Source organism: Oncorhynchus clarkii, chromosome 25 (assembly GCF_045791955.1).
Source record: "Oncorhynchus clarkii lewisi isolate Uvic-CL-2024 chromosome 25, UVic_Ocla_1.0, whole genome shotgun sequence".
Lineage (NCBI taxonomy): Eukaryota > Metazoa > Chordata > Actinopteri > Salmoniformes > Salmonidae > Oncorhynchus > Oncorhynchus clarkii.
The window spans coordinates 44,348,737-44,374,398 of NC_092171.1; the positions used below are offsets into that span (position 1 = coordinate 44,348,737).

A 25,662-nucleotide genomic window follows, 5' to 3' on the forward strand; every position below is an offset into this window, starting at 1 on the left:
CTGGGATGTAATATGAGACTCAGACAGGGTTATAGTCAGGGCAGAGCTGGGATGTAATATGAGACTCAGTTAGACAGGGTTATAGTCAGGGCAGAGCTGGGATGTAATAGGAGACTCAGACAGGGTTATAGTCAGGGCAGAGCTGGGATGTCATAGGAGACTCAGACAGGGTTATAGTCAGGGCAGAGCTGGGATGTAATAGGAGACTCAGACAGGGTTATAGTTAGGGCAGAGCTGGGATGTAATATGAGACTCAGTTAGACAGGGTTATAGTCAGGGCAGAGCTGGGATGTAATATGAGACTCAGACAGGGTTATAGTCAGGGCAGAGCTGGGATGTAATATGAGACTCAGACAGGTTTATAGTCAGGGCAGAGCTGGGATGTAATATGAGACTCAGACAGGGTTATAGTTAGGGCAGAGCTGGGATGTAATATGAGACTCAGTTAGACAGGGTTATAGTCAGGGCAGAGCTGGGATGTAATATGAGACTCAGACAGGGTTATAGTCAGGGCAGAGCTGGGATGTAATATGACACTCAGACAGGGTTATAGTCAGGGCAGAGCTGGGATGTAATATGGGACTCAGACAGGGTTATAGTCAGGGCAGAGCTGGGATGTAATATGAGACTCAAACAGGGTTCTAGTCAGGGCAGAGCTGGGATGTAATATGAGACTCAGTTAGACAGGGTTATAGTCAGGGCAGAGCTGGGATGTAATAGGAGACTCAGACAGGGTTATAGTCAGGGCAGAGCTGGGATGTAATAGGAGACTCAAACAGGGTTATAGTCAGGGCAGAGCTGGGATGTAATATGAGACTCAGACAGGGTTATAGTCAGGGCAGAGCTGGGATGTAATATGAGACTCAGACAGGGTTATAGTCAGGGCAGAGCTGGGATGTAATATGAGACTCAGACAGGGTTATAGTCAGGGCAGAGCTGGGATGTAATATGGGACTCAGACAGGGTTAGTCAGGAGTGCATCTCAAATGGCACCCTATTCCCTATATAGTGCACTACTTTTGACCAGAGCCCAGGAGGTATATAGTGCACTACTTTTGACCAGAGCCTATAGGAAAGAAGTGCACTAGAAAGGGAACAAGGTGCCATGTGAGACGCAGAAAAGGGAGTCAACTGAGACTTAGTGTGTATCACGGCGCCGGAGAAGATGGCTGACGTTTTACGTGCTCCTAACCAAGCGTGGTTGTTTTTTCTTCGTTTTTTCCCGTTGTTTGTAACTTATTTTTTTTCTCTTCTCTTTTTAACTTCTTTTGTGCATAATGTTACTGCTACCGTCTCCTATGACCAAAATAACTTCTGGACATCAGAACAGAGATTACTCACCACGAACTGGCGCAAGCTTTTAATTTTAAAAAATGTACGAGTGTGACGAGGTCGACGTGAAGGACATACTGCTTTCCCGGGAACAGGCCCAAATCCCGGTCATTTGCGTGAAGAGAGGACGGGGGTCGGGCTGACTTCGGAGAATTCGTAGGCGATCGAATAAACCCCCACTTCCTTCCGTTCTACTAGCTCACATAAAATAATTGGAAAATAAAATCGAAGACCTACGCGGAAGATTAAACTGCCAACGGGACATTCAAAACTGCAATATATTATGCTTCACAGAGTCGTGGCTGAACGACGACATCATCAACATATGGCAGGCTGGTTATACGATGTACCGGCAGGATAGAACAGCGGCGTCTGGTTAGACAAGGGGGAGGCGGACAATGTATATTTGTAAACAACAGCTGGTGCACTTCTAAAGAAGTCTCAAGGTTTTGTTCACCTGAGGTAGAGCATCTCATGATAAGTTGTAGACCACACTACCTACCAAGAGAGTTTTCATCTGTATTCTTTGTAGCTGTTTACATACCACCACAGTCAGAGGCACTAAGACAGCATTGAATGAGCTGTATTCCGCCATAAGCAAACAAGAAAACGCTCACCCAGAGGCGGTGCGCGCTTGTGGCCGGGGACTTTAATGCAGGGGAAACTTAATTCAGTTCTACATAATATCTATCAACATGTTAAATGTGCAACCAGAGGGAAAAAAACTCTAGACCACCTTTACTCCACACACAGAGACGTGTACAAAGCTCTCCCTCGCCCTCCATTTGGAAATCTGACCACAATTCTATCCTCCTGATTCCTGCTTACAAGCCAAATTTAAAGCAGGAAGCACCAGTGACTCAGTCAATAAAAAAGTGATCAGATGAAGCAGATGCTAAGCTACAGGACTGTTTTGCTATCACAGACAGGAATATGTTCCAGGATTCCTCCGATGGTATTGAGGAGTACAACACATCAGTCACTGGCTTTATCAATAAGTGCATCGAGGATGTTGTCCCCACAGTGACCGTACGTACATACCACAACCAGAAGCCATCGATTACAGGCAACATCCGTACTAAGCTAAAGGCTAGAGCTGCCTCTTTCAAGGAGCGGGACTTTAACCCGGAAGCTTAGAAGTAATCCAACTATACCCTCCGAGGCAAATAGGCAAATAAAACTGAAACATGCATGAGAGCACCAGCTGTTCCGGACAACTGTGTGATCACGCTCTCCGCAGCCGATGTGAGTAAGACCTTTAAACAGATCAACATTCACAAGGCCACAGGGCCAGACGGATTACCAGGACGTGTACTGCGAGCATGCGCTGACCAACTGGTAAGTGTCTTCACTGACATTTTCAACCTCTCCCAACATGTTTTAAGCAGACCAGCATAGTCCCTGTGCCCAAGAACACTAAGATAACCTGCCTAAATGACTACCGACCTGTAGCACTCATGTCGGTAGCCATGAAGTGCTTCGAAAGGCTGGTCATGGCTCACATTAACACCATCATCCCAGAAACCCTAGACCCACGCAATTTGCATACCGCACCAACAGATCCACAGATGATGTAATCTCTATTGCACTCCACACTGCCCTTTCCCACCTGGACAAAAGGAACACCTATGTGAGAATGCTATTCATTGACTACAGCTCAGCGTTCAATACCATAGTGCCCTCAAAGCTCATCAATAAGCTAAGGACCCTGGGACTAAACACCTCCTTCTGCAACTGAATCCTGGACTTCCTGACGGGCCGCCCCCATGCTTAAGGGTAGGTAACAACACATCCGCCATGCTATACCTATAGGGTAGGGTCTGGGTGGGTGTCTCTCTGCGGTGGCGGCTCTGGCGCGGGACATGGACCCCACTCCATCATAGTCTTTACCCGCTTCTTAACCCGCCTCCGTGGTGCCTTTTGAGCGGCGACCCTCGCCGCCGACCTCGGACTGGGGACCCTAGCAACGGGTCCCCGGGCGACTCCGGCAGCACCGGACCGGCGGGAGACTCTGGCAGCTCTGATGTGAAGGGCGACTCGGACAGCGCCGGAGTGAGGGGCGATTCTGGCAGCTCCTGGCTGACGGACGGCTCTGGCAGCTCCTGACTGACGGGCTGCTCTGGCAGCTCCTGACTGACGGGCTGCTCTGGCAGCTCCTGACTGACGGGCTGCTCTGGCAGCTCCTGACTCACGGGCTGCTCTGGCAGCTCAGGACAGACGGGCGACTCTGGCAGCTCAGGACAGACGGGAGACTCTGGCATCTCAGGACAGACGGGAGACTCTGGCAGTGCTGGACAGGAGGGAGCACCTGGAGGAAGGAGACGGAGAGACAGCCTGGTGCGTGTGGCTGCCACCGGAGGCCTGGTGCGTGGAGGAGGCACCGGATAGACCGGACCGTGGAGGCGCACTGGAGGTCTCGAGCACCGAGCCTGCACAACCCTACCTGGCTGGATACTCCCCGTCGCCAGGCCACTGTGGCGAGGTGGAACAGACCGCACTGGGCTGTGCTGGCGAACCGGGGACACCGTGCGTAGGGCTGGTGCCATGTACCCCGGCCCAAGGAGACGCACTGGAGACCAGATGCGCTGAGCCGGCTTCATGGCACCTGGCTCGATGCCCACTCTAGCCCGGCCGATACGAGGCGCTGCAATGCACCGGGCTATGCCTGCGCACCAGGGACACCATGTGCCTCACGGCATAACACGGTGCCTGCCCGGTCCACCTCTCTCCACGGTAAGCACGGGGAGTTGGCTCAGGTCTCCTACCTGACTTAGCCACACTCCCCGTGTGCCTCTCGTCCCAGCCGCACTGCCGTGCTGCCTCCTCATACCACCCCCGCTCAGCTTTCGCTGCCTCCAGCTCTGCCTTGGGGCGGCGATATTCCACAGCCTGTGCCCAGGGTCCTTCTCCGTCCAGAATCTCCTCCCATGTCCATGAGTCCAGAGATTTCTGCTTTCTTCCCGATACCACACTGCTTGGTCCTTTGGTGGTGAGTGATTCTGTAACAGATTTCCTCCTCTTCGTCTGAGGAGGAGTAGCAAAGATCGGACCAATATGCAGCATGGTAAGTGTCCATGATACTTTAATAATAACTGAACACGACTCAATACAAAAATAACAAAGTGAATGGAAATGAAAACCGAAACAGTCCTGAATGGTGACACAAACAACAAAACAGGAAACAATCACCCACCAAACACCAGTGGGAAAAGGCTACCTAAGTATGATTCTCAATCAGAGACACCTGCCTCTGATTGAGAACCATACCAGGCCAAACACAAAACACAACATAGAAAAACTAACATAGACAACCCTCCCAACTCACGCCCTGACCATACTAAAACAAAGACATAACAAAAGAACTAAGGTCAGAACGTGACACCCTGCTATGAGACTCTAAATTGAGCTCAGGTGCATCCTGTTTCCATTGATCATCCTTGAAAAGTTTCTACAACTTGATTGCAGTCCACTTGTAGTAAATGATATTGATTGGACATGATTTGGAAAAGCACACACCTGTCTATATAAGGTCCTACAGTTGACAGTACATGTCAGAGAAAAAAACAAGCTATGAGGTCGAAGGAATTGTCCGTAGAGCTCCGAGACAGGATTGTGTCTAGGCACAGATCTGGGGAAGGGTACCAAAAAATGTCTGCAGCATTGAAGGTCCCCAAGAACACAGTGGCCTCCATCATTCTAAAATGGAAGAAGTTTGGAACCACGAAGACTCTTCCCAGAGCTGGCCGCCCAGCCAAACTGTGCAATCAGGGGAGAAGGGGATAAGGAGAGGTGACCAAGAACCCAATCGTCACTTTGACAGAGCTCTGGAGTTCCTCTGTGGAGATGGGAGAAACTTACAGAAGAACAACCATCTCTGCAGTACCTCACCAATCAAGGCCTTTATGGTAGAGTGGCCAGACGGAAGCCACTCCTCAGTAAAAGGCACATGACAGCCCGCTGGGAGTTTACCAAAAGACACCTAAAGGACTCTCAGAAAAATTAGAAACAAGATTCTCTGGTCTGATGAAACCAATATTGAACTATCTGGCCTGAATGATAAGCGTCTGGAGGAAACCTGGCACCATCCCTACGGTGAAGCATGGTGGTGGCAGCATCATGCTGTGGGGATTTTTAAACGGTAGGAACTGGGAGACTAAACACGATCGATGGGAAAGACGAACGGAGCAAAGTACAGAGAGATCCTTGATGAAAACCTGCTCCAGAGCGCTCAGGACCTCAGACAATGCAGAAGTGGCTTAGGAACAAGTCTCTGAATGTCCTTGAGTGGCCAAGCCAGAGCCCGGACTGGAACCCAATCGAACGTCTCTTGAGAGACCTGAAAATAGCTGTGCAGTGACACTCCCCATCCAACCTGACAGAGCTTGAGAGGATCTGCAGAGAGAAATGGGAGAAACTCCCCAAATACAGTTCTGTGCCAAGCTTGTAGCGTCATACCCAAGAAGACTCGAGTCTGTAATCACTGCCAAAGGTGCAAAGTACTGAGTAAAGGGTTTGAATACTTATGTAAATGTGATTTACATAATGAGGAGATGGCACCTGGGTACCCACTTCTATAAACCAATGAGAAGATGGGAGAGGCAGGACTTGCAGCACGATCTGCGTCAGAAATAGAAAGGACTTGTATTTTAGCCCTTGGCAACGCAGAGGCTCGTTGACGTGCGCGAGTAGTGTGGGTGCAATAATTGAATAACATGGATTTCTAGATGTATTCTGCAGTGTACGTGATGCGAGCGATGTAGTCAGCCTGTAAGGAGGAGTGCCAAAGGGGCTGTATTCAAGCGATTATTATGTTTTTTTGTTTGTAATTATATGATTATTATTATGTTATTACATTATTAAAGTAACTGCACTGTGAAAATCTCACGTTTAAAAGTTCATATTCTGTTAACTCATATCCAAATAATGTTGTTGACTCGTCCTTAGTCGTATTTGTGGCCAAAGCATACATTGGAGAAGAAGAAAAAAAACCACTTCAAAAACCCCACCTCAAACTTGTATCTCAAACAGACGTTTGAAAAATGCTTGCTATTTCCTCATATGGAAATACTCCTCGGGAGGATAAACTGACCAATCAGCGGTCTTGAGGAGGATGCGCGAGACAATCAGCAATCTATTAACGTTATTATTTTTAATGACTGGTTTGTAAGTAATTATAGGTCCTATTTCATTGAAATCTGGAAACACTGGGCAGTTACTTTAAATAATTATATTACACAAGTATTATAATTATATTATCAAATTAATTCTTATTAAGTTATAAGGACTTAGCTAGAAATTCATGCTTTACATCAATTACAGCTTAATAAGCCTAAGTGATACCGGCAAGTCTTTATTTTCTTCAAAGTTTATATCAAGAACAAGAATGTGTAAAATCAATATATATATGTGTAATATACAGAAGGAAAGGAAGTAGTGTATCTGGCAGAATGACAGTATTAGACCGACTGTTACATGACTGCCGCTGTAGCCTTGTCTGACCCTTTTATTAAACGCATTAATTACAGGCTACTAGGTTACTCCTGCACATACAGAACCAATTACTGAGACAGTCATCCTGCTGAAAACCTTCTGCTACAGAATGCTAATAGCCTACCGTGCAACTGTGAAACGCACACGCACAAAAAAAAAACGTATGAACTAAATAAACCATTATTAAAGTAGAGAACATCTATCCGTGCACAAACAAAAAAAAAGTTGAGAAAATCCCTCCATGGCATGCACAATGTCATACAGTTAAATGCTGACGTATGTAAATGTCAGAATAAATTCCTTTGCAAAGGACTAGGTTATACATTTACCAGGTTCTTTCTTTGCGTCTGCTGTGCCATTCTTGGTTTCATGTTTTCCATCCTCGTCTTGATCGATGCGCTTGTCATCTGCATTTTTTTTCCGCATATTTTTCTTTCCCAAAACGGGTTTATTGGCTGTGGTGGTGTTGGTGGATAATAATGAGAACACGGGCGTCTTAAAAGCTATCGTTCTGTTAACAGTAGAGTTCAATGTCATGTTAACGGCTGTGATAGTTGCATTAAATTCGCTGACATCGTCAGTTTTCACGACAAAAACTATTGCAGACAAAATGCACAATATCTTGGCCATTCTCTTTCTGTGCTTGAAACATAGAGCTGTCCACTTAAACCCACAAGCGCTCCGTATTTATAAAACCGTAATATATCAATAAACTGCACACATTACCGTAAAACCTACAGTACGGGTATATGTAAAGTTTTTTAAAAAGAGAGCACACGCGAGTCACACTGTCTTATTTGATTATAGCTTTATTTCAATGATTGACTTTTAATTTTGAAAGAGACACATCTAATTTGGTAAAAATAAAAAAAAACAATTTGCCATAATCTCAAGGCAGCAAACTACTGCGTCATCGGCAAATGACGTTTATCCCGGAAATGGCCACGCAAGCGACTGGACTGTTTGGAGAACCATAACAACTCTAGCTAGATAATTGTCCATTTTCATTTACAACATGCTGTCAGAAGAAGGATATTAGCTTCATTTACAGTATCATATGCGTTTCGTTGGATATCGTTCGTGGTTGTACAACCGGTACGACTTATTTTGAAATGTTGTCACTATGACAGAAGCGTGATATCAGAATCAAAAGTAGCTAGCTACAATGCTAACGTCTTAGCATGTTGTAATAACATCTGGTTCTAGCTAGCTACAATTAAATGCTGTGGTTTAGCTGTTGTCCTCCGACATAAATAGACCGAGATGTAGTTTGCTGACAAACGTGTCATTACTAAGGAACGTATAACGTAAAGCAGTTAACTATCAAGGGGTCACTTCGGGTTGTGCACCTTCAATGTCAATAGTCCCATTATGTAATGTGGATACTTGTGGCAGAAAACAAGGCCGTCGCTTTCAAAGCCAACTAATAGATTTCACCAGTAGGACGACGGTCATTGGTAGACATATTGATAGTTTTTTGTTGTTGTCAACTTTGATGTTGATCATGTCAGTAAATGTCAATGGTATTGTGTGTGTGTGTGTGTGTGTGTGTGTGTGGCAGGTGAATAACCGACCATGAAGAGGGACCAGTCAGATGGACAGACCTTCCTCTCTTCTCTAACCATGTGACAAAAGTATTCTGCTCACCAAACATTTTTCTACCACGCCAAAAGGGGACGAATTATCTCAAGATGCCTCGGTTGGAAGACGTCGCCAACATTGTTCTGAGAGTGCCAAGCATCCTGGTACTGGACTTGCTCTATAAATGTGACATTGATAGCTTCACAGAGCACCTCAGGGCGAAGAACGAAGACATGCTCTTCAAATACAAATATGTTATCTGGAACCTCTATTGCCTAGGTAACATTCATACACGTCAGCTACGTCCCAAATGGCACCATAGGGCCCTGGTCAACAGTAGTGCACTATATATAGGGAATATGGCCCTGGTCAACAGTAGTGCACTATATATAGGGAATATGGCCCTGGTCAACGGTAGTGCACTATATATAGGGAATATGGCCCTGGTCAACAGTAGTGCACTATATATAGGGAATAGGGCCCTGGTCAACAGTAGTGCACTATATATAGGGAATATGGCCCTGGTCAACAGTAGTGCACTATATAGGGAATATGGCCCTGGTCAACAGTAGTGCACTATATAGGGAATAGGGCCCTGGTCAACAGTAGTGCACTATATATAGGGAATAGGGCCCTGGTCAACAGTAGTGCACTATATAGGGAATACGGCCCTGGTCAACAGTAGTGCACTATATAGGGAATAGGGTCCTGGTCAACAGTAGTGCACTATATAGGGAATAGGGCCCTGGTCAACAGTAGTGTTCTATATAGGGAATAGGGCCCTGGTCAACAGTAGTGCACTATATAGGGAATAGGGCTCCGGTCTATAGTAGTGCACTATATAGGGAATAGGGTCCTGATCAACAGTAGTGCACTATATAGGGAATAGGGTCCTGGTCAACAGTAGTGTTCTATATAGGGAATAGGGCCCTGGTCAACAGTAGTGTTCTATATAGGGAATAGGGCCCTGGTCAACAGTAGTGCACTATATAGGGAATATGGTGCCATTTGAGACAGAACCATCACCATATCATTACATATTTCTCCAATGTGACTTTAACCATTTGTGTTGTCTTTCCTGAAACACCATTTCACCGTAGAGGAAAACCAGGGATGTATTCACTAGGAACCAAACAGAAGCAAGTGGAACATAACAGGGAGGGACTTACCTGAATTTGCCCAATAGAAACTCAAGTTTTGTTGAGAAACATTTTCTGTTGGTAGCTACGTTGCAAAATTTTTTTGTTGCGTGTGTCTTGGGTCTGTTTGAATCTGTTGGAACGTTCCAACATGAATCTGTTCCAAAAAAAAACACGTTGTAAATAGCAAGGTAGCCAACGAACAACACGGTTGAAAACCCTGTGGAAAAGTTGTATAGCGGCCGAATAAGATACCGGGGTAGAGAGTGGGCCATTTCATTAAGTTTTCCCACTCATCACCGTTTATTCCCGAAAAATGTCTTCTCACTCTGATAGCCTATGGACAAACGTTAAGAATAAGCTACGTGGTGAGTTGACGCCTATTCGGCAGCTAGTTAGCTAGGTGGTGAGTTGATGCCTATTCGGCAGCTAGTTAGCTAGGTGGTGAGTTGATGCCTATTCGGCAGCTAGTTAGCTAGGTGAATTGATCATGCTATTTTGTATGCGTTGTTAGTTGGCAACCTTGTTATTTTACAAAGTTTTTTTGGAACGTTCCACAAATTATACCCACCTTTGTGTGTGTGTGTGTGTGTGTGAATACCACTATCAGTGCTGTAGTCTCTGTCCTCCTCCAGGTCACGTGATCAACGTGGTGATGTTACTTTTACCATTGAGACACATCATCAAGCTCTACCTCTACATCCTCACCACTCTGCTCTTTTACGTGGGACACCAGATCTCCAAGTGAGTGTCTACACTTTCAGACATTGCCACAAAAACCATACAGATAGATTTCAGCAACACAGAATCAAATCAGCTAAGGCTGTTATTATGAGAGACTGGTTAGTCACAAAACCCCAAAATGGCTGCCATGTACTGAGTACTAAAACAGCTAACGCTCCTGTTATAACTTCACAGTTCTTATGAGAACAACTACACTTCCCAGAATGCAAATAGATTTTCTATAGCTATACGGAGTGTGACGTCTTCTATGATAGTCTGTACGACTTGGGTCAATCTTATGAGAACAACTACACTTCCCAGAATGCTAGTAGAGCTTAATTGGTAATAAAAGCTTATTTATGACTAAATACACATGTCGATAGAGAGGCTAACCCTCCTGTCTTCAGTTGGCTGTTTTTCCTCTTTGGTCCATCTTTATAAAACCCGATTTGAAAGAGGTTTTCCCTTTGCTGTTGTTGACATGGTGAGTGACCGTTGATGTGTTTTTTTCCACAGGGACTATGTCCATGGAGAGGTGCAGTATGGGTATGACGGAGCCCTGTACCTCGACTCTCAGGCCTTCAACCGCTTTGTCTCTTCCCTGACTAGTAAGTCACACACACTTGCACTATATCCCTTTGTTTTCCCATAGTTAACACTGGCTACTGTCCATGACAACTCTCTGTACAAACCATAATATAGCTTCTTTTTTTAACTCTCTTTTTGTCTCTCTCTCTCCCTCTCTCCCTCTCCCTCTCCCTCTCCCTCTCCCTCTCTCTCTCTCTCTCTCTCTCCCTCTCCCTCTCGTTGGTTTGTGTTTATGTGCCCCTGTGTGTGTAGGTCAGGTCATATTGAGTACGTTGTGTGCCTTCCTCATGAAGACCAGGAAGGTGTGGCTGTTCTCTGCCCACCTTCTGCCCCTATTGGCCCGTCTCTGTGCCATGCCCCATAACACCCTGCTATTGGTCAACTCCTTCTCCACGGCCCTGACTGGAATAGGTGTGGCCATGTTCCTCCTGTCCAATCTGTTCGTGCCGTACCGGCTGGCCAGGGCAGCCTACTCTGAACTGCTTCAACTGGAGGTGATATCCCCTCTAACCCCCTCCACTCTAACCCCCTCACCACAGTGATATCCCCTCTAACCCCCTCACCACAGTGATATCCCCTCTAACCCCCTCCCCTCTAACCCCCTCACCACAGTGATATCCCCTCTAACCCCCTCACCACAGTGATATCCCCTCTAACCCCCTCCCCTCTAACCCCCTCACCACAGTGATATCCCCTCTAACCCCCCCTCTCTGTTCACACATGACTAACCCAGTCTACCATCTACCCGTCTCTGTTTACACATGACTAACCCAGTCTACCATCTACCCGTCTCTGTTCACACATGACTAACCCAGTCTACCATCTACCCGTCTCTGTTCACACATGACTAACCCAGTCTACCATCTACCCGTCTCTGTTCACACATTACTAACCCCCTCTACCATCTACCCGTCTCTGTTCACACATGACCAACCCAGTCTACCATCTACCCGTCTCTGTTTACACATGACTAACCCAGTCTACCATCTACCCGTCTCTGTTCACACATGACTAACCCAGTCTACCATCTACCCGTCTCTGTTCACACATGACTAACCCAGTCTACCATCTACCCGTCTCTGTTCACACATGACTAACCCAGTCTACCATCTACCCGTCTCTGTTGACACATGACTAACCCAGTCTACCATCTACCCGTCTCTGTTCACACATGACTAACCCAGTCTACCATCTACCCGTCTCTGTTCACACATGACTAACCCAGTCTACCATCTACCCGTCTCTGTTCACACATGACTAACCCCCTCTACCATCTACCCGTCTCTGTTCACACATGACCAACCCAGTCTACCATCTACCCGTCTCTGTTTACACATGACTAACCCAGTCTACCATCTACCCGTCTCTGTGCACACATGACTAACCCAGTCTACCATCTACCCGTCTCTGTGCACACATGACTAACCCAGTCTACCATCTACCCGTCTCTGTTCACACATGACTAACCCAGTCTACCATCTACCCGTCTCTGTTCACACATGACTAACCCAGTCTACCATCTACCCGTCTCTGTTTACACATTACTAACCCCCTCTACCATCTACCCGTCTCTGTTCACACATTACTAACCCACTTCCTCTCTCTCTCTGTCTCTCTCAGGTGATAGAGCTGTATAGACTCCTAGCGGTGACTATCTCTCTCTGGAATCAGTTTGCAGTGCCAGTGTTGTTCAGTGTGTTCTGGTCTGTGCTGTTTGTGGTCCAGCTGTGTTCTTACTCCATGACCAACAATACAACAGGCAACCATGAGGGGGTGCTGTTCTTCCTCCTCACAAGGTACACTCCATAGAGATACATGAAGGGTTATATAATTCAGTTAACTTTCCCAAGATTCACAGGTTTTCCAGAAATCCTGGTTGGAAGATTCCATAGAATCAGAAGGCAATAAGCATGAAATTCAGGAATCCTCCAACGGGGATTTTTTGGGAAAGCTGCAACCCCTTGATACATGTACGACGCTACACTTAAACCTGCGTTTCCACATCCACCACCATGGACTTCCCCTGACTGGTACAGTCATTAGAGATGCATGTAATTCACCTCCTGGCTCCTAAGACTCTCTGGGCCATGGTCTCTGTAGACTTCCCCTGACTGGTAATTCACCACCTGGCTCCTAAGACTCTCTGGGCCATGGTCTCTGTAGACTTCCCCTGACTGGTAATTCACCACCTGGCTCCTGAGACTCTCGGGGCCATGGTCTCTGTAGACTTCCCCTGACTGGTAATTCACCGCCTGGCTCCTAAAACTCTCTGGGCCATGGTCTCTGTAGACTTCCCCTGACTGGTAATTCACCGCCTGGCTCCTAAGACTCTCTGGACCATGGTCTCCGTAGACTTCCCCTGACTGGTACAGTCATTAGAGATGCATGTAATTCACCTCCTGGCTCCTAAAACTCTCTGGACCATGGTCTCTGTAGACTTCCCCTGACTGGTAATTCACCACCTGGCTCCTGAGACTCTCGGGGCCATGGTCTCTGTAGACTTCCCCTGACTGGTAATTCACCGCCTGGCTCCTAAAACTCTCTGGACCATGGTCTCTGTAGACTTCCCCTGACTGGTAATTCACCTCCTGGCTCCTAAGACTCTCTGGACCATGGTCTCTGTAGACTTCCCCTGACTGGTAATTCACCTCCTGGCTCCTAAGACTCTCTGGGCCATGGTCTCTGTAGACTTCCCCTGACTGGTAATTCACCGCCTGGCTCCTAAAACTCTCTGGACCATGGTCTCCGTAGACTTCCCCTGACTGGTACAGTCATTAGAGATGCATGTAATTCACCTCCTGGCTCCTATGACTCTCTGGGCCATGGTCTCTGTAGACTTCCCCTGACTGGTAATTCACCGCCTGGCTCCTAAGACTCTCTGGGCCATGGTCTCTGTAGACTTCCCCTGACTGGTACAGTCATTAGAGATGCATGTAATTCTCTGGTACACTAACTCAACCACTCGTACTCTGGGTAGAAATGTGTATTGAGTCTCCTGTAGATCCATGATACCAGTACGTGTATCTACAGTGCTTTCAGAAAGTATGCATACCCCTTAAGTGTTTCTACATTTTGTTATCTTACAGACAGAATTTTAAAATGGATTCAATTGAAATGTTGTGTCACCACAATACCCCATAATGTCAAAGTGGAATTATGTTTTTAGACATTTTTACAAATTAATGAATAGCTGAAATGTCTTGAGTCAATAAGTATTCAACTCCTTTGTTATGGCAAAGCCTAAATAAGTTCAGGAGTAAACATGTGACTGACTGGCACGATTCGGTCTCATCTAGTAACATTTGAAATTGTGTTTTTTACATTGGATAAAAGTAGAGACTCAGAGCTAGAAAATGGTATATCATATACTACAGTTGAGGAACAATGGGAAAGTAATTCTGCTTTGAAAGTTGATTAACTTGTAAACACACTTTTGAGAAAATGGCCCTTGAATGTTTTGGTACACCTTTCTGGAGAGCTCTTCTTTGTCTACACCCATTCAGCATCGTTCACACCCTCTTAAGCTTTAGCCCCACCCGTCTCTTTAAGGATTCACATCGGATGCCATGTACTAAACAACCAAGACTAAAGGCTGGTTTATACTACGGGTGTGTTCATAAATTCAATCTGGAGTGCCAGAGTGCACTCTGGGCGTTCATAAACCCAGAGCGGTGTCAGATTGTCCATTCGTAAATTCAGAGCGCTTTGCTCTCGGAGCGTTCAGAGCTCACACTGGACGCTCTGGCCGAGGATTAGTTACAACAGCAGTCAAGAACCCAAGCTAACTGGCTAACGTTGGCTAACTTGCAAGCTACTTCCAGACACAACACCTCACTCTGACCATTTTACTCTCCCTAGCAGAGCTGGTTAGGCTGTTTTCATGTTATCCAGAGCGTTGGTGACTTGTAACTGTGCTGCCGGCAACAATTTAATAAAACATTTTTCTTTGCCAACGTTTACCCACACCGACCGTATTCAACGGGTGTCGAGCGTTCGTAAATGTGTCAGTTAGTCTGCGCTGTGGCACTCAGACGAGAGTGAATTTACCAGCTACGTCTATCAACAGTTGTCGAAATGACACCATGAACATTCTATCGAAATGGTTACTTGCATAGTGGAGTCTTTTGTTTAGACATGTAGCTAGCTAGCTAAACAATGAACCATAATCCCAACTCATAACGTTACTACCCTGCATGAATCTGTAGGTAGCTAACCAAAACAGGTTCAATGTTAGCTAACTAGCTAACATTAGGCTGTAACTAGCAATGCAAATGGCTCTGAGATACAAATAATATTACTACACAGATCATACAGGTAATGTTAGCTAGTGAGCCAGTCAGCTAATGTTAGCTTTAACCTTTTGTGACTAGGGGGCAGTATTTTCATTTTTGGAAAAATAACGTTCTCGTAGTAAACGGGATATTTTGTCAGAACAAGATGCTAGAATATGCATATAATTGACAGCTTAGGATAGAAAACACTCTAAAGTTTCCAAAACTGTACAAATATTGTCTGTGAGTATAAAAGAACTGATGTTGCAGGCGAAAGCCTGAGAAAAATCCAATCCGGAAGTGCCTCATGTTTTGAAAGCGCTGCGTTCCAATGCGTCCCTATTGAGCAGTGAATGGGCTATCAACCAGATTACTCTTTCTACGTATTCCCCAAGGTGTCTACAGCATTGTGACGTAGTTTTACGCATTTATGTTGAAGAATACCTGTAAGCGGCTACATTGCACAAGTGGTCACCTGATGGCTCCCAGAGTGACTCTCGCTTAAAATACAGAGGTAGCCATTTTTCCAATCGGTCCTACTGAAAAACTAATTGTCCCGGCGGATATATTATCGAATAGATATTTGAAAAACACCTTGAGGATTGATTATAAACAACGTTTGCCATGTTTCTGTCAATATTATGGAGCTAATTTGGAATATTTTTCGGCGTTTTCGTGACTGCAATTTCCGGGCGATTTCTCAGCCAAATGTGAAGAACAAATGGAGCTATTTCGCCTACAAAAATAATCTTTTTGGAAAAAATGAACATTTGCTATCTATCTGGGAGTCTCGTGAGTGAAAACATCCGAAGCTCATCAAAGGTAAACGATTTAATTTGATTGCTTTTCTGATTTGTGACAAGGTTGCCTGCTGCTAGCAAGGCATAATGCTATGCTAGGCTATCGATAAACTTACACAAATGCTTGTCTAGCTTTGGCTGTAAAGCATATTTTGAAAATCTGAGATGACAGGGTGATTAACAAAAGGCTAAGCTGTGTCTCAATATATAGGCGTCCTTCCTAACTCAGTTGCCGGAGAGGAAGGAAACCGCTCAGGGATTTCATCATGAGACAAATGTTAACTTTAAAACAGTTACAGAGTTTAATGGCTACGATAATTAATCAACAATGATAACCTGAATGACAGAGTGAAAAGAATGAATCTTGTACAGAATAACAATATTCCAAAACATGCTTCCTGTTTCCAACACGGCACTAAAGTATTACTGAAAAACATATGGCTTTATGAATACAAAGCGTGTACTGTATGTTTGGGACAAATCCAACACAACATCACTGAGTACCACTCTTTATATTTTCAAGCATGGTGGTGGCTGTATCATGTTATGGGTATGCTTGTCAACGGCAAGGACTAGTGAGTTTTTTTGCTTATATTTTTACAATAAACACAAACATACATCGACAAAAACAATAGACAATGTAACATTTACATGCATACATTTCAACAAACATTAATAACATAACAGATTTTTTATTGAAATATAAAAATGTAAAAAATCTGTCTAGCGACAGAAACAACGTAACACAATCTGAAGTGATATGGGGCAGAGTCTTACAAGTTATTAGAAACAACATTTGGTGTTGATATTGTGGGAACGTGTGGGTCTGAGCAAGTGTGATGTCATTCATGTTTGTTGACTAGGGAGTTTAAGGATAAACATAAACATACTGGAGTTAAGGTGAGGGGGGAAAAAAAAAACTCTGGAGGAAAACCTGGTTCAGTCTGCTTTCCACCAGACATTGGGAGAAGAAATTCACTTTTCAGCAGGACAATAACCTAAAAACACAAGGCCAAATCTACACTGGAGTCGCTTACCAAGACGACACTGAATGTTCCCTAGTGGCCTAGTTACAGTTTTGACTTAGAGATGCACTAAATTGCTCCAAAAATAGTTTGTCCTAATTTCAGTTTATGTGACAAATATAAACGAATATGTTGTAGAGAATCAGTGTACCATCTAAACCGCTGTGAAATATATTTTCCATAACCCCCAAAAAGATTTTGTTTTCAGCTCTTTGAAGCTGGTGTACAAAACTGAAAGTAAAAGACATGAAAACTAAGTTTAAGAACGGGAAGCATAGAAATAACGTACATGGAACAGATCTACAGCTTCTTAGACTGGCTTTCAATGAGAATGACTGATCTATAACACACATTTCTATGTGCATTTGGTCCGGTCGCCCCAAAAAGTTACAGGTTTAAATCGGCTTGAAAATGGCTGTCTAGCAATGATCAACAAACAACTTGACAGAGCTTAAAGAATTGTAAAATTAATCAAGTGCAAATATTGTACAATCCAGGTGTGCAAAGCTCTTAGAGACTTACCCAGAAAGACTCACAGCTCTTAGAGACTTACCCAGAAAGACTCACAGCTCTTAGAGACTTACCCAGAAAGACTCACAGCTCTTAGATACTTACCCAGAAAGACTCGCAGCTCTTAGAGACTTACCCAGAAAGACTCACAGCTTTTAGAGATTTACTCAGAAAGACTCACAGCTCTTAGAGACTTAGAGACACAGCTGTAATCGCTGCCAAGGGTGCTTCTAACATCTATTGACTCAGGGTTGAACATTTATGTCATCAAGAAAGTGTTTTATTTTTCATCTTTTAGAAAATTTAGAATTTTTCTTCCACTTTGACATTACAGAGTATTTTGTGTAGATCGTTGACACGAAATGACAATGAGATCCATTTTAATCCCACTGTGTCTTGAATCATTTTTAATCCCACTGTGTCTTGAATCCATTTTAATCCCACTGTGTCTTGAATCCATTTTAATCCCACTATGTATTGAATCCATTTTAATCCCACTGTGTCTTGAATCCATTTTAATCCCACTGTGTATTGAATCCATTTTAATCCCACTGTGTCTTGAATCATTTTTAATCCCACTGTGTCTTGAATCCATTTTAATCCCACTGTGTCTTGAATCCATTTTAATCCCACTATGTATTGAATCCATTTTAATCCCACTGTGTCTTGAATCCATTTTAATCCCACTGTGTATTGAATCCATTTTAATCCCACTGTGTATTGAATCCATTTTAATCCCACTGTGTATTGAATCCATTTTAATCCCACTGTGTATTGAATCCATTTTAATCCCACTGTGTCTTGAATCCATTTTAATCCCACTATGTCTTGAATCCATTTTAATCCCACTATGTATTGAATCCATTTTAATCCCACTGTGTATTGAATCCATTTTAATCCCACTGTGTATTGAATCCATTTTAATCCCACTGTGTATTGAATCAATTTTAATCCCACTGTGTATTGAATCCATTTGAATCCCACTATGTATGCCTTGAATCCATTTTAATCCCACTATGTATGCCTTGAATCCATTTTAATCCCACTATGTATGCCTTGAATCCATTTTAATCCCACTATGTATTGAATCCATTTTAATCCCACTATGTCTTGAATCCATTTGAATCCCACTATGTATTGAATCCATTTTAATCCCACTATGTCTTGAATCCATTTTAATCCCACTATGTATGCCTTGAATCCATTTTAATCCCACTATGCCTTGAATCCATTTTAATCCAACTGTGTCTTGAATCCATTTTAATCCAACTGTGTCTTGAATCCATTTTAATCCCACTATGTCTTGAATCCATTTTAATCCCACTATGTATTGAATCCATTTTAATCCACTATGTATTGAATCCATTTTAATCCCACTATGTCTTGAATCCATTTTAATCCCACTATGTCTTGAATCCATTTTAATCCCACTATGTATGTATTGAATCAATTTTAATCCCACTATGTATGCCTTGAATCCATTTTAATCCCACTATGTATTGAATCAATTTGAATCCCACTATGTATGCCTTGAATCCATTTTAATCCCACTATGCCTTGAATCCATTTTAATCCCACTATGTATGAATCCATTTTAATCCCACTGTGTATTGAATCCATTTTAATCCCACTATGTCTTGAATCCATTTTAATCCCACTATGTCTTGAATCCATTTTAATCCCACTATGTCTTGAATCCATTTTAATCCCACTATGTAACACAACCAAATGTGTAAAAAGGTGTGAATACTTTCTGAAGGCTCTGAAGATAAAGAAGATCAACATATTATCTATCGCCTGTCTGTCCGCCCGCCCTCTCTCTCTCCTCAGTGTCTCTGAGTGCTGTGTCTGTCTGTGTTCTCTCCTCAGTGTCTCTGAGTGCTGTGTCACGCCCTACTCCCTGCTGGGCCTGACGTCGGTGGTGTCTTACCTGGGCCTGGGGCTGCTCAACCTCACCAAGTTCTACCTGGGGGGCTACACTGCAGTACAGAATGACAACGTCATGCACAGGTGGGCTGGGGGGTGGGGTTACACAAGGCAGGTGTCTAGGACCCTATTCCAGGACCCTATTCCCTATATAGTGTACTACTGTTGACCAGAGCCCTATTCCCTATATAGTACACTACTGTTGACCAGGGCCCTATATAGAACACTATTGTTGACCAGGGCCCTATTCCCTATATAGAACACTACTGTAGACCAGGGCCCTATATAGAACACTACTGTTGACCAGGACCCTATATAGAACACTACTGTTGACCAGGACCCTATATAGAACACTAATGTAGACCAGGACCCTATATAGAACACTACTGTTGACCAGGGCCCTATATAGAACACTACTGTTGACCAGGACCCTATATAGAACACTAATGTAGACCAGGACCCTATATAGAACACTACTGTAGACCAGGACCCTATATAGAACACTACTGTTGACCAGGACCCTATATAGTACACTACTGTTGACCAGGACCCTATATAGAACACTACTGTTGACCAGGACCCTATTCCCTAAATAGAACACTACTGTAGACCAGAACCCTATATAGAACACTACTGTAGACCAGGACCCTATATAGAACACTACTGTAGACCAGGACCCTATATAGAACACTACTGTAGACCAGGACCCTATATAGAACACTACTGTTGACCAGGACCCTATATAGAACACTATTGTTGACCAGGACCCTATATAGAACACTACTGTAGACCAGGACCCTATATAGAACACTACTGTAGACCAGGACCCTATATAGAACACTACTGTAGACCAGGACCCTATATAGAACACTACTGTAGACCAGGACCCTATATAGTACACTACTGTAGACCAGGACCCTATATAGAACACTACTGTTGACCAGGACCCTATATAGAACACTACTGTTGACCAGGACCCTATATAGTACACTACTGTAGACCAGGACCCTATATAGTACACTACTGTTGACCAGGACCCTATTCCCTATATAGAACACTACTGTAGACCAGGACCCTATATAGAACACTACTGTTGACCAGGACCCTATATAGAACACTACTGTAGACCAGGACCCTATATAGAACACTACTGTAGACCAGGACCCTATATAGAACACTACTGTAGACCAGGACCCTATATAGTACACTACTGTAGACCAGGACCCTATATAGAACACTACTGTTGACCAGGACCCTATATAGAACACTACTGTTGACCAGGACCCTATATAGTACACTACTGTAGACCAGGACCCTATATAGTACACTACTGTTGACCAGGACCCTATTCCCTATATAGAACACTACTGTAGACCAGGACCCTATATAGAACACTACTGTTGACCAGGACCCTATATAGAACACTACTGTTGACCAGGACCCTATATAGAACACTACTGTAGACCAGGACCCTATATAGAACACTACTGTAGACCAGGACCCTATATAGAACACTACTGTAGACCAGGACCCTATATAGTACACTACTGTAGACCAGGACCCTATATAGAACACTACTGTTGACCAGGACCCTATTCTCTTTTGCAGTGCACTATAGAGGGAATACAGAATCAGCCATACTTTAAAAAAAAAATGTTTTACCTTTATTTAACTAGGCAAGTCAGTTAAGAACAAATTCTTATTTTCAATGACGGCCTAGTGGGTTAACTGCCTGTTCAGGGGCAGAACGACAGACCTTGTCAGCTCGAGGGTTTGATCTTGCAACCTTCCGGTTACTAGTCCAACGCTCTAACCACTAGGCTACCCTGCCACCCCACTTCTTGACTCTGTTTCATTATGTGGTTGAATTTCTCTCAGGAGCACCATTACAAGTATTATTGTGTGTGTGTCTGTGTGTGTGTGTGTGTGTCCCACCAGAGGTGTGACTGAGGGGGTAACGTTGTGTTTCTCCCCACCAGAGGTGTGACTGAGGGGGTAACGTTGTGTTTCTCCCCACTAGAGGAGTGACTGAGGGGGTAACGTTGTGTTTCTCCCCACCAGAGGTGTGACTGAGGGGGTAACGTTGTGTTTCTCCCCACTAGAGGAGTGACTGAGGGGGTAACGTTGTGTTTCTCCCCACCAGAGGAGTGACTGAGGGGGTAACATTGTGTTTCTCCCTACCAGAGGAGTGACTGAGGGGGTAACGTTGTGTTTCTCCCCACCAGAGGTGTGACTGAGGGGGTAACGTTGTGTTTCTCCCCACCAGAGGAGTGACTGAGGGGGTAACATTGTGTTTCTCCCCACCAGAGGAGTGACTGAGGGGGTAACGTTGTGTTTCTCCCCACCAGAGGTGTGACTGAGGGGGTAACGTTGTGTGTGTGTGTGTGTCTCCCCAACAGAGGTGTGACTGAGGGGGTAACGTTGTGTTTCTCCCCACCAGAGGAGTGACTGAGGGGGTAACGTTGTGTTTCTCCCCACCAGAGGGGTGACTGAAGGGGTAACGTTGTGTTTCTCCCCACCAGAGGAGTGACTGAGGGGGTAACGTTGTGTTTCTCCCCACCAGAGGTGTGACTGAGGGGGTAACGTTGAGTCTGTGTGTCTCCCCACCAGAGGTGTGACTGAGGGGGTAACGTTGTGTTTCTCCCCACCAGAGGAGTGACTGAGGGGGTAACGTTGAGTCTGTGTGTCTCCCCACCAGAGGTGTGACTGAGGGGGTAACGTTGTGTTTCTCCCCACCAGAGGAGTGACTGAGGGGGTAACGTTGAGTCTGTGTGTCTCCCCACCAGAGGTGTGACTGAGGGGGTAACGTTGTGTTTCTCCCCACCAGAGGTGTGACTGAGGGGGTAACGTTGTGTTTCTCCCCACTAGAGGAGTGACTGAGGGGGTAACGTTGTGTTTCTCCCCACCAGAGGTGTGACTGAAGGGGTAACGTTGTGTTTCTCCCCACCAGAGGTGTGACTGAGGGGGTAACGTTGTGTTTCTCCCCACTAGAGGAGTGACTGAGGGGGTAACGTTGTGTTTCTCCCCACCAGAGGTGTGACTGAGGGGGTAACGTTGAGTCTGTGTGTCTCCCCACCAGAGGTGTGACTGAAGGGGTAACGTTGTGTTTCTCCCCACCAGAGGAGTGACTGAGGGGGTAACGTTGTGTTTCTCCCCACCAGAGGTGTGACTGAAGGGGTAACGTTGTGTTTCTCCCCACCAGAGGAGTGACTGAGGGGGTAACGTTGTGTGTCTCCCCACCAGAGGAGTGACTGAGGGGGTAACGTTGTGTTTCTCCCCACCAGAGGTGTGACTGAGGGGGTAACGTTGTGTTTCTCCCCACCAGAGGGGTGACTGAAGGGGTAACGTTGTGTTTCTCCCCACCAGAGGAGTGACTGAGGGGGTAACGTTGAGTCTGTGTGTCTCCCCACCAGAGGTGTGACTGAGGGGGTAACGTTGTGTTTCTCCCCACCAGAGGAGTGACTGAGGGGGTAACGTTGAGTCTGTGTGTCTCCCCACCAGAGGTGTGACTGAGGGGGTAACGTTGTGTTTCTCCCCACCAGAGGAGTGACTGAAGGGGTAACGTTGTGTTTCTCCCCACCAGAGGAGTGACTGAGGGGGTAACGTTGTGTTTCTCCCCACCAGAGGAGTGACTGAGGGGGTAACGTTGTTTTTCTCCCCACCAGAGGTTTGACTGAAGGGGTAACGTTGTGTTTCTCCCCACCAGAGGAGTGACTGAGGGGGTAACGTTGTGTTTCTCCCCACCAGAGGAGTGACTGAGGGGGTAACGTTGTGTTTCTCCCCACCAGAGGAGTGACTGAAGGGGTAACGTTGTGTTTCTCCCCACCAGAGGAGTGACTGAGGGGGTAACGTTGTGTTTCTCCCCACCAGAGGTGTGACTGAAGGGGTAACGTTGTGTTTCTCCCCACCAGAGGAGTGACTGAGGGGGTAACGTTGTGTTTCTCCCCACCAGAGGTGTGACTGAAGGGGTAACGTTGCTGCTGCTGGCTCTTCAGACGGGTCTTTTAGACATGCAGGCTCTGCAACGCACCTTCCTCCTCAGTATCATCCTCTTCATCGTCGTCACCTCCACTCTGCAGTCCATGATAGAGATCACAGACCCCATCATCCTGGCCCTGGGGGCGTCTAGAAACAGGTACAGTCTAACCCCATCATCCTGGCCCTGGGGGCGTCTAGAAACAGGTACAGTCTAACCCCATCATCCTTGCCCTGGGGGTGTCTAGAAACAGGTACAGTCTAACCCCAGGCCCTGGGGGGTGTCTAGAAACAGGTACAGTCTAACCCCATCATCCTGGCCCTGGGGGCATCTAGAAACAGGTACAGTCTAACCCCTGGCCCTGGGGGTGTCTAGAAACAGGTACAGTCTAACCCCATCATCCTGGCCCTGGGGGCATCTAGAAACAGGTACAGTCTAACCCCTGACCCTGGGGGGCATCTAGAAACAGGTACAGTCTAACCCCTGGCCCTGGGGGTGTCTAGAAACAGGTACAGTCTAACCCCTGGCCCTGGGGGTGTCTAGAAACAGGTACAGTCTAACCCCATCATCATGGCCCTGGGGGCATCTAGAAACAGGTACAGTCTAACCCCTGACCCTGGGGGGCATCTAGAAACAGGTACAGTCTAACCCCTGGCCCTGGGGGTGTCTAGAAACAGGTACAGTCTAACCCCTGGCCCTGGGGGTGTCTAGAAACCGGTACAGTCTAACCCCATCATCCTGGCTCTGGGGGCGTCTAGAAACAGGTACAGTCTAGCCCCATCATCCTGGCCCTGGGGGTGTCTAGAAACAGGTACAGTCTAATCCCTGGCCCTGAGGGTGTCTAGAAACAGGTACAGTCTAACCCCTGGCCCTGGGGGTGTCTAGAAACAGGTACAGTCTAACCCCTGGCCCTGGGGGTGTCTAGAAACAGGTACAGTCTAACCCCATCATCCTGGCCCTGGGGGCATCTAGAAACAGGTACAGTCTAACCCCTGGCCCTGGGGGTGTCTAGAAACAGGTACAGTCTAACCCCATTATCCTGGCCCTGGGGGGTGTCTAGAAACAGGTACAGTCTAACCCCATCATCCTGGCCCTGGGGGCATCTAGAAACAGGTACAGTCTAACCCCTGGCCCTGGGGGTGTCTAGAAACAGGTACAGTCTAACCCCATTATCCTGGCCCTGGGGGGTGTCTAGAAACAGGTACAGTCTAACCCCATCATCCTGGCCCTGGGGGCATCTAGAAACAGGTACAGTCTAACCCCTGGCCCTGGGGGTGTCTAGAAACAGGTACAGTTTGAACCCCATTATCCTGGCCCTGGGGGGTGTCTAGAAACAGGTACAGTCTAACCCCATCATCCTGGCCCTGGGGGGCATCTAGAAACAGGTACAGTCTAACCCCTGGCCCTGGGGGTGTCTAGAAACAGGTACATTCTAACCCCTGGCCCTGGGGGTGTCTAGAAACAGGTACAGTCTAACCCCTGGCCCTGGGGGGCATCTAGAAACAGGTACAGTCTAACCCCTGGCCCTGGGGGTGTCTAGAAACAGGTACATTCTAACCCCTGGCCCTGGGGGCATCTAGAAACAGGTACAGTCTAACCCCTGGCCCTGGGGGTGTCTAGAAACAGGTACAGTTTAAACCCCATTATCCTGGCCCTGGGGGGTGTCTAGAAACAGGTACAGTCTAACCCCATCATCCTGGCCCTGGGGGGCATCTAGAAACAGGTACAGTCTAACCCCTGGCCCTGGGGGGCATCTAGAAACGGGTACAGTCTAACCCCATCATCCTGGCCCTGGGGGCGTCTAGAAACAGGTACAGTCTAACCCCATCATCCTGGCCCTGGGGGCGTCTAGAAACAGGTACAGTCTAACCCCATCATTCTGGCCCTGGGGGTGTCAAGAAACAGGTACAGTCTGACCCCTGGCCCTGGGGGGTGTCTAGAAACAGGTACAGTCTAACCCCTGGCCCTGGGGGTGTCTAGAAACAGGTACAGTCTAACCCCATCAGCCTGGCCCTGGGGGGCATCTAGAAACAGGTACAGTCTAACCCCAGGCCCTGGGGGGTGTCTAGAAACAGGTACAGTCTAACCCCATCATCCTGGCCCTGGGGGGTGTCTAGAAACAGGTACAGTCTAACCCCTGGCCCTGGGGGCGTCTAGAAACCGGTACAGTCTAACCCCTGGCCCTGGGGGTATCTAGAAACAGGTACAGTCTAACCCCTGGCCCTGGGGGCATCTAGAAACAGGTACAGTCTAACCCCTGGCCCTGGGGGTATCTAGAAACAGGGGGGGGGGGGGGGGTGG

General features: G+C 46.2%; 2 protein-coding genes across 2 annotated transcripts in view; one reads left to right on the top strand and one right to left on the bottom strand.

Moving 5' to 3' along the window:
* The window catches only part of LOC139383496 (probable carboxypeptidase X1), a 35,068-nt gene extending 27,542 nt beyond the window's left edge, over positions 1-7,526 (bottom strand). The window contains exon 1 of the mRNA XM_071128054.1: positions 7,152-7,526. Within this exon, the coding sequence (XP_070984155.1) occupies positions 7,152-7,452 (301 nt within the window). The 5' untranslated portion in view covers positions 7,453-7,526. The remainder of the gene's footprint in view (positions 1-7,151) is intronic.
* Positions 7,527-7,762: 236 nt separating this feature from the next.
* The window catches only part of LOC139383656 (RING finger protein 145-like), a 35,135-nt gene continuing 17,235 nt past the window's right edge, over positions 7,763-25,662 (top strand). Inside the window, exons 1-8 of the mRNA XM_071128192.1 lie at positions 7,763-7,917; positions 8,384-8,682; positions 10,178-10,286; positions 10,782-10,873; positions 11,106-11,347; positions 12,474-12,649; positions 19,329-19,469; positions 23,338-23,520. Coding sequence (XP_070984293.1) covers positions 8,514-8,682; positions 10,178-10,286; positions 10,782-10,873; positions 11,106-11,347; positions 12,474-12,649; positions 19,329-19,469; positions 23,338-23,520 — 1,112 coding nt within the window. The 5' untranslated portion in view covers positions 7,763-7,917; positions 8,384-8,513. The remainder of the gene's footprint in view (positions 7,918-8,383; positions 8,683-10,177; positions 10,287-10,781; positions 10,874-11,105; positions 11,348-12,473; positions 12,650-19,328; positions 19,470-23,337; positions 23,521-25,662) is intronic.